The sequence below is a fragment of the Lepidochelys kempii genome, chromosome 7 (genome assembly GCF_965140285.1).
Source record: "Lepidochelys kempii isolate rLepKem1 chromosome 7, rLepKem1.hap1, whole genome shotgun sequence".
NCBI classification, from domain to species: domain Eukaryota; kingdom Metazoa; phylum Chordata; order Testudines; family Cheloniidae; genus Lepidochelys; species Lepidochelys kempii.
In genome coordinates, this window is record NC_136386.1 from 37,711,106 (window position 1) to 37,727,141 (window position 16,036).

Sequence of the window (16,036 nt, forward strand, 5' to 3'; positions counted from 1 at the left end):
GAACCGGTCAGAACTTTTGGAGATTAATCTTTTTCTAAAGGCAGGAGAGACCATCTTGGAAAAATCGTTAATTTGCCATTATGATTGCAGATAAGCCTGTGCCCGTTGGGGCTTTGTTTAACGTAGGTGGTTTGGCAATGTTAAATAGGAGTAACCTTAAAACTGTGTGAGGTGCATCAAACAGGCCTATCATCAGGCAGGTCCTTAGGTTTACTTATGTACAGATTAGGCCAGCCAGCTTCCTGCAGTTCTATTTGACAAGAGGATTACAACCATTCTCACCCTCATGAGGCCCTGCCAATACAAGATTATTCCCTCCAGCATATTCTAATGTGCAATGTACAGTCTAATGTTAAATGAGTGTAACTTTCACTACTTCCCTGGAGGGACTGATGGTCCCTGCTTTAAAAATTCCTCCTTACATTCATTTGCTCAGCATCGTACCATTATTATTGTACTTTCTTGAATCATATTTGTCTCCCTCTTTGTTTACCCAAGTAATATAATTATAAACAGCTGACCCTGGATATCAGTCTTCCCATACATAAACTAAATTGCTGCTTAACTTTGGTCTTTGTTTATATTCCTGCAGCAGGTGCAGAATCCAAACAGGTGCTCATGTTCAAGTTAATTTGAATTCGCTTTTCAAGTAATATTTTGTAATATGCTGTATCAAATGGTTAAAGAACTGATGCACTATTACTCTTCCTTTGTCCACTAATTCTGTAATTCAAACATTAAAATCATGGTTTATTCTGCTGTCCTCTAGACATTAATTTTGAGGGAATAAAAGTCTAATTCTATTAACTTCTCTGTACTAAAACTGGGAAGAGGGAAGAGAAATGAGAATTTGGGTTCCTGACAGAAATCTATTGAATACAGTGGATACAGTGCTTGAAACAATGTGCTGAGGATGCATTTCTCCCCAAATAGCTCTTATTTAGAAAAACAACTTAATTGGTTTCCCCTAGATTAATAACTAAACTGTTTATACCTTCAGATTTAAATATGTTGTACAGTGGCCTTTGTTTAAGATCACATATGTGGTCCCATCAGCCGGTTACTAACCATTTAATAATAAAGAAACCCTTTTCAAGTAGTTAGAAAAAGACTGATCTTCTATTTGAGGTTACCTGATACCATCTCCACCAAATGAGTTGTATGAAAATACAAAAGTCTGTTTTGTCCGTGGACCTCTCTCTGTACAAATTACCAAAGATGTATTATGCAGAAATTTCAGAATTTTTAAGTTTAGAGGTGATAAAGCTGCTCTAAAAGACTGTTATAAAGGTTACCAACAATATTGTGTTAAATGTATTTGCAGGAGATGTAGCAGTGAAGATATTAAAGGTTGTAAATCCAACCCCAGAACAGTTTCAGGCCTTCAGAAATGAAGTGGCTGTATTAAGGTGAGCTGATAACATGGACTTGCATAATTTTGTATTTACTGAATTTTCTGTACAGTATGTGGTACAGTGTTTCCTGCTATGGACTGTAAATTTACTGCCTTTTGAGTGCCAGCTTATCACATGGTGCAGGATAATAGAGGTACTGGTCAGTTTTGAGACCTTTATAATTTTCAATACCTCATTTATTATCCCTTGTACTCTTCTTTCTAAGCTAAATAGTATTAACATTTGTAATCCCTTGTCATATATGAACCTTGCCATAATTTTGTTGCCATTCTCTGGAACTCTTGAATCTCATCACTTTTAGGTAAGTTGATTGATACTGGACAGAATATTTGAGATGAAGGTGTGCCTTTTTATATAATGTAATAGTATTTTCTGTACTTCTAAAATCCATTCCCTAGTCAACTCAGAAAACCTCTTTGCTTTAATTACTGCCTATGCAGTGTCCAATATCATTGATCCATCAATAATGATGAAGTAGAAACCCTGTAATTAAGAGTCATTTTATGTGTTTGGGACTAGCTTTTTTTTGCCTCCATTTAATTATTTTACACTATGAAGTTAAAAGTGTCCGCTATCATGCTGCGTAATGCTCCACTGTATTTAAATCTGTCATTTTCTCATGTCTCTCTAGTCTTTTCTGTGAACCAGAACAATTTGATGTCATCTGCAAACTGCAGCTTGACCTTTTGATACCATTTCAGTTAACTTTTCCAGAGTTCTTTAACATAGAAGAGAGGGATAATTTGCCTTTACAGAAGCTGTAGTAGTTTGATTCTGTCACGTTATACTTAAGTATTGTATTAATCTGTCTTTACTTGGACTCTGACGTAACTTTATTGAAACTAAGAAGAAACATTTTAAAGTTAATAATTGGTAGGGTTTTTTTTAAAAAACATGCCTGCTATCTTTCCTGTTTTTAAGATGTAATTGTGGTATGTTGTTTTCTAAAAATAACATCTTGCACATATGCATCCACATGCTCCTCAAATAATTTTTTTAAACTCTAGATCTAAATACGTTGATGTCTCCTTAGCCAAGAATACATTTCAGGGAACTTTACAAATGTTTAAAAGAAGATATATGTTCTTTTCCTTTCCACTTCTTCCATTAGGAAGACCCGGCATGTTAATATTTTGCTGTTCATGGGCTACATGACTAAAGATAATCTGGCTATTGTTACGCAGTGGTGTGAAGGGAGCAGTCTGTATAAGCACCTGCATGTACAAGAGACCAAGTTCCAAATGTTTCAGCTCATTGATATTGCCCGACAGACAGCACAAGGAATGGAGTGAGTAGGATTAGAAATTGTCTATTCTGATCTATCGACCTTCTTTAGGAGCAACTAATACATAAAAGAAACATTGTCCTAATGTATAATAGATATTAACATGGTACCAAACCCTCAAAGAGTTACAGTAGAACATCAGATTTATGAACAGTTCGGGAATGGAGGTTGTTCGTAACTCTGAACAAAATGTTATGGTGGTTCTTTCAGAAGTTTTCAATTGAACATTGACTTAATACAGCTTTGAAACTTTACTATGTAGAAGAAAAATGCTGCTTTCCCTTTTTTTTTTTTTTTAAAGTAATTTACGTTTAACACAATACTGTATTTTCTCTTTTTTTGTTTTGGGTCACTGCTGCTTGATTGTGTACTTCCGGTTCCAAACGAGGGGTGTGTGGTTGACTGGTCAGTTCGTAACTCTGAGGTTCTCCTGTGTACAAATTATTAGGGAAGATAATGTTGTTTGGGGACTGAAAGTCTGAATAACATTTTAGAAATTTTAATGTTTCAGAGCTTCTTAAAAACACAATTTAAAATCCTCCTGTCATATAATTTAAAATGTACATTTGTATTATACACAAAAAACTGGAGAAAAATAGCATGTGATCATGTAATCAAAGACCGTATCCTAACGCATATGCACAAGATGATTTGAATTAAGGTTGCATGGGAAATCTTAATTCTGGCATTTCCTAATGTTTGAGTGCCCGATTCTGCAAACTTAACGTTTTTCTAATGTAGATTTTTTTCTACTTTCCAAGGCTTTTAAAAAAGCAAACTGAAAAAACAAAGTCCACCATGTGGCATTATATTGATACGCGTGTGTGTTCTCAGCAGTGGTGGAACTTTTAGATCTGCCACTCAGACCTCTGCCACTTGTGCTAATGGAGTAACTAATAGGTTCTCCTCTTTGTGCACCAGCACTAGAGGAGGTGGAGCACAGGCTTTGCCACAGGGTTTCATAGATATTTGCTGACACCAAAGAAATGGTGAGACTCAAGGAATCTTGGCTGTGTTCTGAGTTTTGGAGGAAATTGTTTCTAGTAGTCAGAGACTCTTCCACCCCATCCCCTCCAACCTGTGCCTGTCCTGTCTCTGCCCCACCCCAGTCCATTCTGTTTGCCTACCCAGTCCACGCTTCTCATCCCGGTCCCAGTATGCTTACCTTGCATAGTCTAGTCCTAGTCTCCCTGTGTGGGTTCTATCAAAAATCAAATCCATTTTTATGTATAGAAAAGTATCTTAAATTAGTAACCTTTTATGTAATAAAAATTAAGGAAGTTAATTTGATTTAAAAAACAAAGTGAAATATATTTACAGTTTTTGCTAGGCAGATAGTTTGTGTAAATTTTGGCTCAGAATAAATTTTAAAACCAAATTGTAAGCAACTAAAAAAATTAATATAGAAAATCCCTGCAGTTTCTTATATATTTACAGTGGTGCCAGTATGCCTTTATAATTATCTGTCAGCACAGGTTGCAGGAAGATTACAGTAAGTTTAAAAATTCTTGTCGGTGCTGCGTGACATTTAGATAATCTTTTCTTTCTTGCTCTTAAATCTGAGACACAGGATAACACTGTCATACAGCCTTTCAGAGATGGGGGCAGTTCACAAATTTTCAGTATGTTTTTAATTAGCAATGTGTGCAACGTTTGGTTTGCTTTGCAGAGAAGCAGCTGGAAGATATAGTTTAACCTTTAGTTTATCGGCAGACAATTTTAAGCTGATTTCAACCTCACTAGTGTAATTTTGGGTTGATGTAGGTTAATGGAATGCAATATTAGGTAAAGATAATTTTACATTAGTGGTGAGTTGCATCCCTTTCTTTGGCTGTTCTAAAAGAAAAGATACTGACCAATTCATGTGGAAAGGAATGACACAGTTCTTATAGTATTTTCTCATTATTGAAGGCAAATGTTGATACGTAAACAGCAAATGGGGCATAAGCACAAAAAGAACTTTATGGAGAACGTACAGAAATGATGGTTATTTTCTGTTTTTAGTCTTGTGGACTGGTAAAATTAAATACATGCTATGAAGCCAAAGGGCGTTTAGGACCAAGTTTTAAGTTTAGAACAAGTTGAACTATAACCCTAAAACACTTAGTGATATAATCTTATAATTTATTCAGGTAGCTTTTGTAAAAAAATTTATTTAGACTAAATTTGGTTTGCCAAATTAGTATAAATATATATGTAACAATTGATATATTTTTAAAACATTTTTTTCTTTTCACAGCTATTTACATGCAAAGAATATCATCCACAGAGACATGAAATCAAATAGTATCCTTTCTCTAATTCGTCAAATTTCCTTTAACTGTTTAAATTGGTATCAGACTGATGACTGAATATAAATACTCTGAAGGTCTTCCTGTGAAGTTGAAACATCCTAGTTAAAATTACAACAATTAAAAAAACAAACCAAAAAAAAACCAGTTCTCTTTCGTGATCAAGAGGAAGTCATTCTCCAGCCAGGTAAGGATGTATGGAATATATATTTATACACTTTGTCTTTCTTACCTGTGTTCATATACAATCTTGGGATGCAAACCTGGCCTATTCTAATCTAATTGACTTCCAGTATAGCCCCAGCTTCAAAAGATAATTTAGGACAGAAATTAGACTCTTGTTTTGATTACTTTCACATGGGATTAGATGACCAAAAACACAAAAAATCTGGAAACTTCTGGTGGAAACTGAGCCAAAAATCTTCTTGATTCTAAAATTGGGAAAGGAAAATGTATAATGAACTTGACTATTATGTTCCTAGCAGCATACCTGTTGAATAATTCATACTAAATAAAGATTCTGCAGTTTCCTTTTGCATGTCACTTTTCTTTTCTTGATATGTGAGGCTTATGTGTAGGTAATTTAAAAGAAAATTCTATTCTAGGAGCTTAGTTTATGAACTGAATATCTGGCAAATCTCTGGCTTATGAACTTCATACAAGTCTCTGGCTTTGAAACTACCAAGTAGAATGTTGACTGAAACTGGCAAAATAACAAACTCAAACTTGCCTCAGCAGAATGTAGGGGGGGGAAGCTGTTTTCTTAAATGGCAGAATTTCTACAAAGATAACTTCAGTTGTTCAGTAAACAAATGAGTGTTGATGTTTTCAATGAGGATGAAAGACTAATCATTTTAAGTGTAAAATTGCTATTGATACATTTATAATTGCAACTATCTTTTATATCATTTTATTTCAGTCTGCTTTTCCCCTCGAGTTCACCAGATATCATAAGAAGAGTAAGGGATAGCTCTCTCTGACACATCTATAGAATCTTCCAGAATATTAGATTTTTTTAATCAATTCTTGAATTAGATTTTGAAGTGTGTTTTTCCTTCTGGAACAATACCACTACTAAAGAACATATTGGAGCTGTTAATGATTGGTATACTGTGTAAGACTTATATCCCATGCTACAGACTGTAGATCTCTCAATTGAGTGACATTCTTAAATTAAGCTTCTTGGCACACCCCCCCAACAATGAGCACCAGATAGATGAGTTTAATTTGGTTTCTGTTTCCAGTGATAAATGTTTCCACTTATTTTGAATTCTGTGATAAACTGTGTGCTTTTTTCACCTACTTAGGTATATATGCAGATACAGACATGAACTGTTGTGAGAGTTATGATCTAAACTTAGCTATGGTAGAGATGAAAGGCTAGTTACTCCTGGGGGAATTCTGCACCACTGCATGTGCATAATTAATTAGCTGTGCATACTTTTTATTTTTTTGTGCAGAAAAAAGCTTCTGCTGGAAAGTTGTTGCAGTTCCACCTTTTGCACACCAGAGGGCGCCTTGGCTCTAGAACAGAGCAGCTGCTCCCAGCCAGCTAGGGAAGAGAGAGAGCCTGCATTCTTCACAGTGCCTATTGGGCTAGGTCAGGAGACGGGCTTTGGGGGAGACAGTCCTCATGGTGCTGCTGAGGGGAGGGGATCAGACTGGCTCATAAGGGCTTGTGCGTGAGGACAGACTAGGGGGATGAATGGGAGTGGAGGCGCAGGGCCATGCAGGGGGAGGGAGGAACAGGCCCACATGGTGATGGGGGAGGGGGTGCAGAGCTACATAGGGATGGGGGTGGCTGAGTGGGACACATGGGGATAGAGGGGAAGGAGTGTCTGGGGGTGGAGGGACACGTGGACAAGGGGGTGCAAGGACACATGGGGATGGGGGGAGTGGGTGTCTTAAGTGGGGGTGGAGGGACACATGTGGACAGGGGCAGATGTGACTGACTGAATGAGAGACACTAGGGGTCAGCCAGGGTCTGCATGGGGGAAGCTCCCTAACAATCCCTGCCTGCCCCCCCCCCCAAAAAAACCCCAAAACAAAAACCTGTTCCATGCTTTTCCCACCCAAACCCAGCTACCCTCCAAGTTCACACTCAGGCTCCTTCCCAGCAATTACTTCCCTCTCCCATAGCTCCTCTGTTACCCCGACATCCCCCAAGCCTTTGCACTGCTTCTGAGGGGTGTTGGAAATATGGTTCTGTATTGTAGTTTAAATGAATTATTACTCCGAGTTCTGTATTAATATGCGTAGTAAGGAATCTATTTGTCAAAAAACATTTCCTGAATCTTTTTTGTTGTCTGTATTGTTGCAGACATACTTGGTATTTTGAAATAAATGACCAAAAATAATTGAAACTGGTGTGATTATATAGTTTTATTTTGACAAATAAAATATGCAGAATTTTTCAGAATTTGAAAGTATTGTGTGCAGAATGCTTAATTTTTTGGCGCAGAATTCCCCCAGGAGTACCTAGTGCACTAAACAATAATACTGAGCCATCTCCTATAGTTATTCCAGCCCCTCTGCTAAAATATTTGCATTTTCCCTGAGTGTTAGTTATGTTAGTGTAGGCACAATAAATATGAATAAAATGAAAGGGGAGGTATTTGGGATTATATTTATTTCAAAGCTAGGAAAATGTTTTTAACTACCACCTATTGAGGTAATGCATGAAATGAATCAGAGCAAATACAGAAACTGGGCAAAACTCTTGGCCCACTGACTGGAATGTGAGAAAAACGAAACCATTTGGTAAAGGTGATAGAAAATCCAGTCTGATTTACACAAAATTTCTGCAGAAGTTCCTAAACAACCTTTTAGATATATTTCTTCATGAAGGCCTCACAGTGAAGATAGGAGATTTTGGTCTGGCCACAGTAAAATCCAGATGGAGTGGGTCTCAGCAGGTGGAACAGCCTTCCGGTTCAATCCTCTGGATGGTAAGAAAAATACTTGCTGATTTTTTTAATTCTGCCTCGTTTATGTGCAAATTCAAAATGTTTTGTCAGTGGGAGAATAATCTGATTCAAACTGTTTTGATAATATGCAAAATTATACCTTAAATAAAACAAAGGGAAATTGCAAATAAATACGTAAATAAATCTCTCTCTCTCTCTCTCTCTCTCTCACTCACACACACACACACACTCTCTCTCTCTCTCTCTCTCTCTCTCTCTCTCTCTCTCTCTCTCTCTCTCTCTCGTTAATTAGCTAATTGCTTAGTCAAAGGTACTTTGTTGTTCCAAAGCATGTAAGTTCCTTTGGGTACTTGATCTCTTATCCATGGAGATGTGGGCGTCCTGTGTTTCCTTATTTCGGTGCTCACGTCTGAGAATGGTTTACCAGCATAGAACAAATGCTGCTGTCAGTCCTGCAAGTGTCATTTTTTTAAAAATGGTTTTGATAGGACAGCAAAATATTTGCTTTACCTAAAGGGTTGAAAGAGTCAGAATTCTTTAGAACAGTTTGGCATTTTGCTTGTATTGTGCTTCAAAATATTTTTTTTTTTTAAATCATCCATTCTGGCACATTAGGCTCCAGTAAGCTTCAGCCGTTGCCATATAGCAGAAATGTTAATTATTCTAATTTTTAGAAAATATGCAGATTATTAAAATTATTAATTTTTGTTCCCTTGGTGTGATGGGATTTTAAAAAATGTTGAGTGTTGCTGGATTAGTATTTTATTGTGTTTCTGTAAAGCCCCTGTAGTGATTTTGTTGGCACTACTTTAAAAATATCATTCTAGGTCAGTGGTTCTCAAAGCTGGTCTGCCGCTTGTTCAGGGAAAGCCCCTGGCAAGCCGGACTGGTTTGTTTACCTGCCGCGTTCACAGGTTTGGCTGATCGCGGCTCCCACTTCCCGCAGGCCCATTGGCCTGGAGCGGTGAACCGCAGCCAGTGGGAGCCATGATCGGCCGAACCTGCGGACGCGGCAGATAAACAAACCGATCCTGCCCGCCAGGGGCTTTCCCTGAACAAGCGGCGGACCGGCTTTGAGAACCACTGTTCTAGGTGACTTTGAGCAAATGAGTGTCTCTACCTTTCAGTCAACTCATAAAGAACATCCTGTGCTACTATACAGATAATTTTTTTTTTTTTATGAAGCTACTCATGGGCAATCCCTGTTGCTAATATGCATACTTGCATATTCTTGTAATGTATATCCCTACTGCATACATTCAATATAGTAGACTTGGCAGGACATGAGAATTTTTTGTTTTCCAACTCAGCATCTGTGGAGTGTATTTGTTTTGACTTTTGATTAAATTGGAAATATTTTTTTCCTGAACCACTTGGAGGGAGTAACATGTGTATAACTTACTGTACCTTTGAAAGAGGGTCACACTGTGGGGGAAATATTTATGTGCCCTCCTTTGATGCTCTATTTACTACTTAAATGCATTTTGCTAATCAAGTTGCAGTGGGGGAGGTTTAGATTGGATATTAGGAAAAACTTTTTCACTAAGAGGGTGGTGAAACACTGGAATGGGTTACCTAGGGAGGTGGTAGAATCTCCTTCCTTAGAGGTTTTTAAGGTCAGGCTTGACAAAGCCCTGGCTGGGATGATTTAACTGGGAATTGGTCCTGCTTTGAGCAGGGGGTTGGACTAGATGACCTTCTGGGGTCCCTTCCAACCCTGATATTCTATGATTCTATGATCTGTTTAGTTTTCTCCCCATTTGATTTTGCAAAGAAGTTGTAAGGCGCTTTGTGAAAGATATGATATTGCTACCAACACATGGTGTGGTTTCATTACTGGATCAAACAGAGTGACGTGAGAGAGGATGCGTTCTTATTAATGTACACATCTTGAATAATAGCAAGAGAGAAATAGAAATAATAGTAAAGTGAATTGCTTTTTATCTAAATATTCTGTCTCAAATATGAAATTACCTTTTTACACAGTTCCTATGTTGGGTTGTATTGATCAGTTCACTTAATTCTGATTCATGGCTCTGGCTCTTTCTTACCTTTTTCAATGTTTCCTACTTGTATATACTGCTTTCTAACAAACTGAAACCAATAAGTGAATTTTTTTTAAAGGAATTGCAATTCCTGTTAGCACTATGGACCAAAACTACCCTTGTGTCAATAGTTGATATCTATGAGGACTCTTGTAGCATATATTGACAGAAGAGGGTATAATTAACACTATTTAGGCATCTCATGCTTCTATTAAGATTCCTGTCTGTAAAACTAGGATATAGAATAGTAAGTGTTGTCTTTCTTCTTTTATACAAGCAAGAGTAACAATACCTTATAGAGTGTTTTCTCTACCATTAAATGCCAGTTCTAAGGAAATATAGACAAAGTAGTATTAAGTTTGAAACTTGCAAGTAAGGAACAGAAATTTAAGGCTTCTTCTCTATCCTCTTCACACCCTGTTGTTCATAGAAATTTCACTGCACACTGATGGTCCCCTTCTTTACCTAGGCATAATGCAACAAGTCATTATATCCCCACCCTTGCTTTTGTGGCTTGCATCAGCTGCTAAATGTTACTTGAGTATAGGATTTTGTTACTACTTTGGCATAATGCTTGCAGCATGTTCGCTGCTTGCAATGGACTGGAAAAATTGGACTCCTGTTGAAGATTGATGTAAGTTTACTTAAGTGTTACATAACTTTGTTCTTGGCTAATGGCAGAACATGCGATATCAGAACAGCTGGACATAGTTTGCAGCTTTAAAGTAGTCTATGTAATCATGCAATCCATGTGTAACAAACAAAATGGATGTGAATTCAAATAGCTGCCGTTTAGCCATAAAAGGCGTCAACTGCTTTTTGGCTCTGATCTTGCAATCCCCCTACTCATTCAAGCAGTCCTTACTCATGAAAAAATACTCCCGAAATTAATTCGGTTGTGGTACTTGTTTTAAGGACTGATCATCTGAATAACACTTTGCCCTTTACAATCTAATGATTGCATAGTTTCACACTTCCTTAAACTTAGAAAACGTGCTCTGGATTGTATTCAACTGTACATTTTAGGTTTTTGTATTGTTCTTGGTATATCTTGTGTATTTCAGTCAACCAAAACTGTAAGATTGTGAAGGTAGAGAGTTCTTCCCTCCTTTTAGTAGTTTTTAATATGTGGCGTGCTGTTTTGGTATCAAATTTGCAAATAAAATCTAAATAATTTGTACTAGACAGTTATTGCTCTGACACTGGAAAGTGCATGTGCTGTGATCATTTTGAATGATGATTTTCAGCTACATCACAACTTCAAGATAGCATAGTTTTGCATTCTCTGAGATTATAGTCCAATACTTTATGGGTTGCTATATTTCAACGTTCCTTCCAAAGCTGAACTCTTACTAGGCTATAATGTATTGACAGTTAATTCCTTTTCTGTCTTTTTTTTTATTCATGTCCAGGTTTATCATGCCCTATATTAATGCTAAATACATATGTTCGTAGCATCAAGAACTTGTCTAAAGAGCCCTAAAGAATTAGGTACTACAATGATGGGCACTAGAGAAAACCGATAGGATATGGCTGAACACTTAGGATTGACAATTTTTGGCATTTAGAGTTTTAACTTTAATGTTTAAAGAGCAAGGATTATATGAAGTTTTCTTTAGCATTTGGCATTCATGTGATATGTTTTCTCATAAACAGTTAAGTTTTTTAAATCGATAGGTTTAAATTAGTTCTAGGAAATAAAAATATTACACAAAAGAAAGGGGGAGTAAAGCTTTTATGAAGCATTGCATTTTTGGTACAATTTTCTGTTTGCTATTATGTTTTAGATTATTTGTATACTTATCTTCCATAAACAAATCTTAGCCAAGCATCCTTGTATTCTTAACAAACATTTCCTGGTTTTTCTCAGACCACAAATCTAGAGTAACAATGAAGACTGCCAGCCCATATTAACACCAAGAGCTTACATTTAAAGTAACACTTGCAGGTAGTCTAATACTAAAATTCAGGACTGTTAAAATGTGTTAATTAAAATATTTAAAATTCAGTAAATCTTTGAGTTAAATTATTCCGAGGCAGTGTGAATCTTTCAGTGTTGTCTTAGAACATAATCTGGAAAATGATATTGACCAATCTTTTTTCATTGTGAAAACTGAGTGAAGGTTTTAAAAAAAAAAAAAAAAAGAAAAGAATATAAATGATGAAAGTGAAAACTTTGTTAAAATGTTTCAAATTAATACTCTAAGGAGTTGGGTAAGAAACTTTTTTTCCTTTTTACCTGATAATGGACATTTATTATTAAAGGACCACTAAAATTTTTATATTTAGTACTCTTAGGAGCTCTGTGGGTTTTTTTTTTTTTGACATATTTGACATGTTGTTCCAATAAGATTTATTTTGCTAGATTTCATTTTATGAAGGAAAGATGTAAGACTGAATCCTAACACTCGCAAAAGTGAAACTTGAAGGCTGTTTGAAATTTTCCTTTCAATTTGGCTTAGACTTTACAGATCATCAATAAAGTACATTTTCTAAACTTTTCTATAGGTCTTCGATTAAATTCAAATATCTATTCTGATGATTTTGTGTCAGAATCAGTAAGTTATATTCTAGCAAATTCTCAGCCAGGAAGCATTACTTACAACTCTCTTGCAGGAGCTGAAAAGGTTTCTGTTATGCATAAAGGACCCAATTTAGGGTTCGATTGTGCTCCTGTTGATAGCAGAACAAGGCATTTACTGAGATTTTATTGTTGCTGTCATAAGTACAATTTTCTGTTTAATTAGAACACTTTGTTCATTTACTCTGAAGGGAAAGGGAATACTTGACACTGATTTAAGTGGCAAAAGACCAAATGCTTTGGTTTTTGCCTATATATTCCAAATAACCCACACTTGGAAACTGAAATAGCATAGAAGGAACACTTGATGGGGGAAAAATATTTCTCTGCCATTGTAGAGGAATTCACAAGGATGAGTCTGGCTTTTCAGACTTTGTGAACTGGGGCCAAGATTTGGGCACTTCCTAGTTCTTATTTTAGGCTGTCTGCAGATTCAGGAAGACAGCACTATATTGATGGATTTGGTTCTCACTTGGAACTTTTATCTTTGTAACCATAAGGGGTAGAAACATGAAAGCTTAGGTTATTCAGCAACTTCTGGTAAGTCCTTATTAGCAACTAGCTCAGGGGTGAACAAACTTTCTGGCCCGAGGGCCACATCTGGGAATAGAAATTGTATGGTGGGCCATGAATGATCACAGAATTGGGGTTGGGGTGCATGAAGGGGTGAGGGCTGTGGTTGGAGGGGCAGGCTCTGGGGTGGGGCCAGAAATGAGTTCAGAATGCAGGAGGGGGCTCTGGGCTGAGATGGGGGAGAGGAGTACCGGGGGGGGGGGCAGGGAGGAGTGAGGGCTTGGCTGGAGGTACGGCCTCTAGGGTGGGGCTGGGAATGAGGGGTTTGGGGTGTAGGAGGGTGCTCTGGGCTGGGATCAAGGGGTTCAGAGGGCAGGAGGGGGATCAGGAGGTTAGGGTGCAGGGAGAGGCTCAGGGGGCGCAGGGTCCAGTCAGCGCTTACCTCAAGCAGCTCCCGGAAGCAGTGGCATGTCCCTTCTCCCGCTCCTATGCGAGGCATGTTCTGGCGGCTCTGCATGCTGCCCTGTCTGCAAGTATCACCCGTGCAGCTCCCATTGGCTGCAGTCTCAATGGGAGCTGCAGGGGCAGCACTTGGCATAGGGCAGTGTGCAGAGCGGAGGCCCCTGATTGCCCCTATGCGTAGGAGCTGGAGGGGGGGCCATGCTGCTGCTTCCGTAGCTGTGTGGCATGGCCCCTGACCCTGCTCCCTGGCTGGAGCACTGGAGCAGGGCAAGCCCCAGACCCTGCTCCCCAGCTGGAGCTCAAGGGTCAGATTAAAACAGCTGGCTGGCCGGATCCAGCCTGTGGGCTGTAGTTTACCCACCCCTGAACTAGCTGTTGGCAAGTGGATTTGTCAGGCTCTGTTGAGAAAGCAAGTTATACACATAAAGATAGATGTCAGAGTAGCAGCCGTGTTAGTCTGTATTCGCAAAAAGAAAAGGAGTACTTGTGGCACCTTAGACACTAACCAATTTATTTGAGCATAAGCTTTCGTGAGCTACAGCTATGCATCCGATGAAGTGAGCTGTAGCTCACGAAAGCTCATGCTCAAATAAATTGGTTAGTCTCTAAGGTGCCACAAGTCCTCCTTTTCTTTTTACACATAAAGATGGTGCTACTTTTAGAACATACAGTTTTTAATACTAAAATATATTAGCCTCTAGGTACTCTTTAAAGAACTTTTAGAATTAAACATAGGTAGACATAGATTTGTATGACTTTCTGGATCTATTCACTAATGAATAACTTCATAGTATTGTTAGTTAACCTGATGATGAAATGTTTTCCACAGAGCAGAGGGCTGCTTTCATCAAGATGGAGCATTCAATTCTTGGTTTGATAGCCTCCACTAGTCACACCTTATAGTAAAGCTTGAGGGCAGTTGTGGCCTGCACTTTGACTACCTCTGTTGTCAAGACTCATGAAATATCAGTATTCCCGTGTGGGTTTTTTTGGTTATACCAACGTTCTTAGGGGTCCAAATTCATCTTTGTTGTAGATTAGGGGAGACCTGCCCTTTCTTTGAGGAATATCGTTGTTTTTATCCTTTCCTACAGTATTGGCCCTTTGTAGTAGCTGATATCCTCATGCATGTCAGTGGCGTGACAATTTTTTCTGACCAGTAATATCTATTTTGCTACTTTTACACACCACTGTGGAACTTTGGAATCAATCCGTGTTATGCAGTGGTTCTCAAGATGTCAGCCTCCACCCCAAATCCTGCTTTCCCTCCAGCATTTATAATGGTGTTAAATATATAAAAAGTGTTTTTAATTTATAAGGAGGGGTTGCACTCAGAGGCTTTCTATTTGAAAGGGGTCACCAGTACAAAAGTTTGAGAACCACTGCTGTTATGTGTGTATAAAAAAGTTCTGCCACAGAATCCAAGATTTTTTTTTTAAATTTTAAAACAAAAACATCCATGTTTCTAGTCCTCATGATTGTGAAGAAAATCGGGAAAACTTGAATGGAGTATAAACCAATGCTGTTTTATTCAAGTCTGCAAACCACCTGAAACAATAGCACTGAGAATTTTGAATCACCCCATTCATTTCAACAGGTTAACTTAGAAATGTAAAAAAATACAGTGAGATGGAAACATGTATCATTGTGTCAATACTTCAGTTCCAAATAGCTTCCCTCTCCAAGTGTGAAAAGCTCTAACTTTCTTAATTCCACTGATGAATTCTGTAATGCATTTAATCCAAAAAAACAGCTCTGTGGATCAGGTGACTGCTTGGGCTCTCTCAAGCCCATGTGACCCCGTGGCTCTGAGTTTAGGTGGCTAGACTGAGTCTCTGCTTCAGCGGCAATATCCACATTGGTATTCTTAGCATGCTTGGTCACTCCCCTCATCCCTACCCCAGACCAAAAAAAAAAAAAAATTTGGTAGAAGGTTTCTGAAGAAATTGATCAAGGAAAGCTATTTAGTGGTTTATGTCTGGGTTTATGAGAGCAGAATCATTCAGCCATGTTTCTTTCAATCAGTTTCTGGCTGCATTTGTCAGGGCACAAGTTGATTTTATTTCTGTGTTTTGTAGTGGCTCTAGCATACCATCTGTTTTTTTTTTTCAACCTTAACTTTACATTCTTTTACAAACATTTCTTCATTGTTAAATATTTGCAGTATAAATTCTATTAGGGAATAAAAGTCTGCTGATTATATCAACTGCTGATTTGTGAATAGGAACGCATGTACTCATAGAGAAGCCTCATATTGATGGTATTTGTCATCATGAAAAAAGAATGATTAGTCAGTCAACTTGAAAATCACATTTCTGAAACTTGTATGCCTACATTTATTACAAATAGCACATTCAATTATTATACTTGAAAGAGATTGGTGGTGTTGGGAGAGGAAGATTTCTTTAGTTTGTTAACTTTGAACATTTTTGTGTGTTAGGAAAGCAGAAAAACATTAGGAGTCTTTTGAAACAGAATTTAAAAACTTCCCCTGCACTTCTGTACATCTTATTTAGG

General features: G+C 37.8%; 1 protein-coding gene across 13 annotated transcripts in view; it reads left to right on the forward strand.

The window, feature by feature from the left end:
* RAF1 (Raf-1 proto-oncogene, serine/threonine kinase) overlaps window positions 1-16,036 on the forward strand; it is a 96,969-nt gene that overhangs the window by 69,239 nt on the left and 11,694 nt on the right. For all 13 annotated transcript variants that reach the window (XM_073352235.2, XM_073352233.2, XM_073352230.1 and 10 more), the window contains 4 exons: window positions 1,325-1,409; window positions 2,527-2,703; window positions 4,940-4,986; window positions 7,821-7,939. In XM_073352235.2, the coding sequence (XP_073208336.1) occupies window positions 1,325-1,409; window positions 2,527-2,703; window positions 4,940-4,986; window positions 7,821-7,939 (428 nt within the window). The remainder of the gene's footprint in view (window positions 1-1,324; window positions 1,410-2,526; window positions 2,704-4,939; window positions 4,987-7,820; window positions 7,940-16,036) is intronic.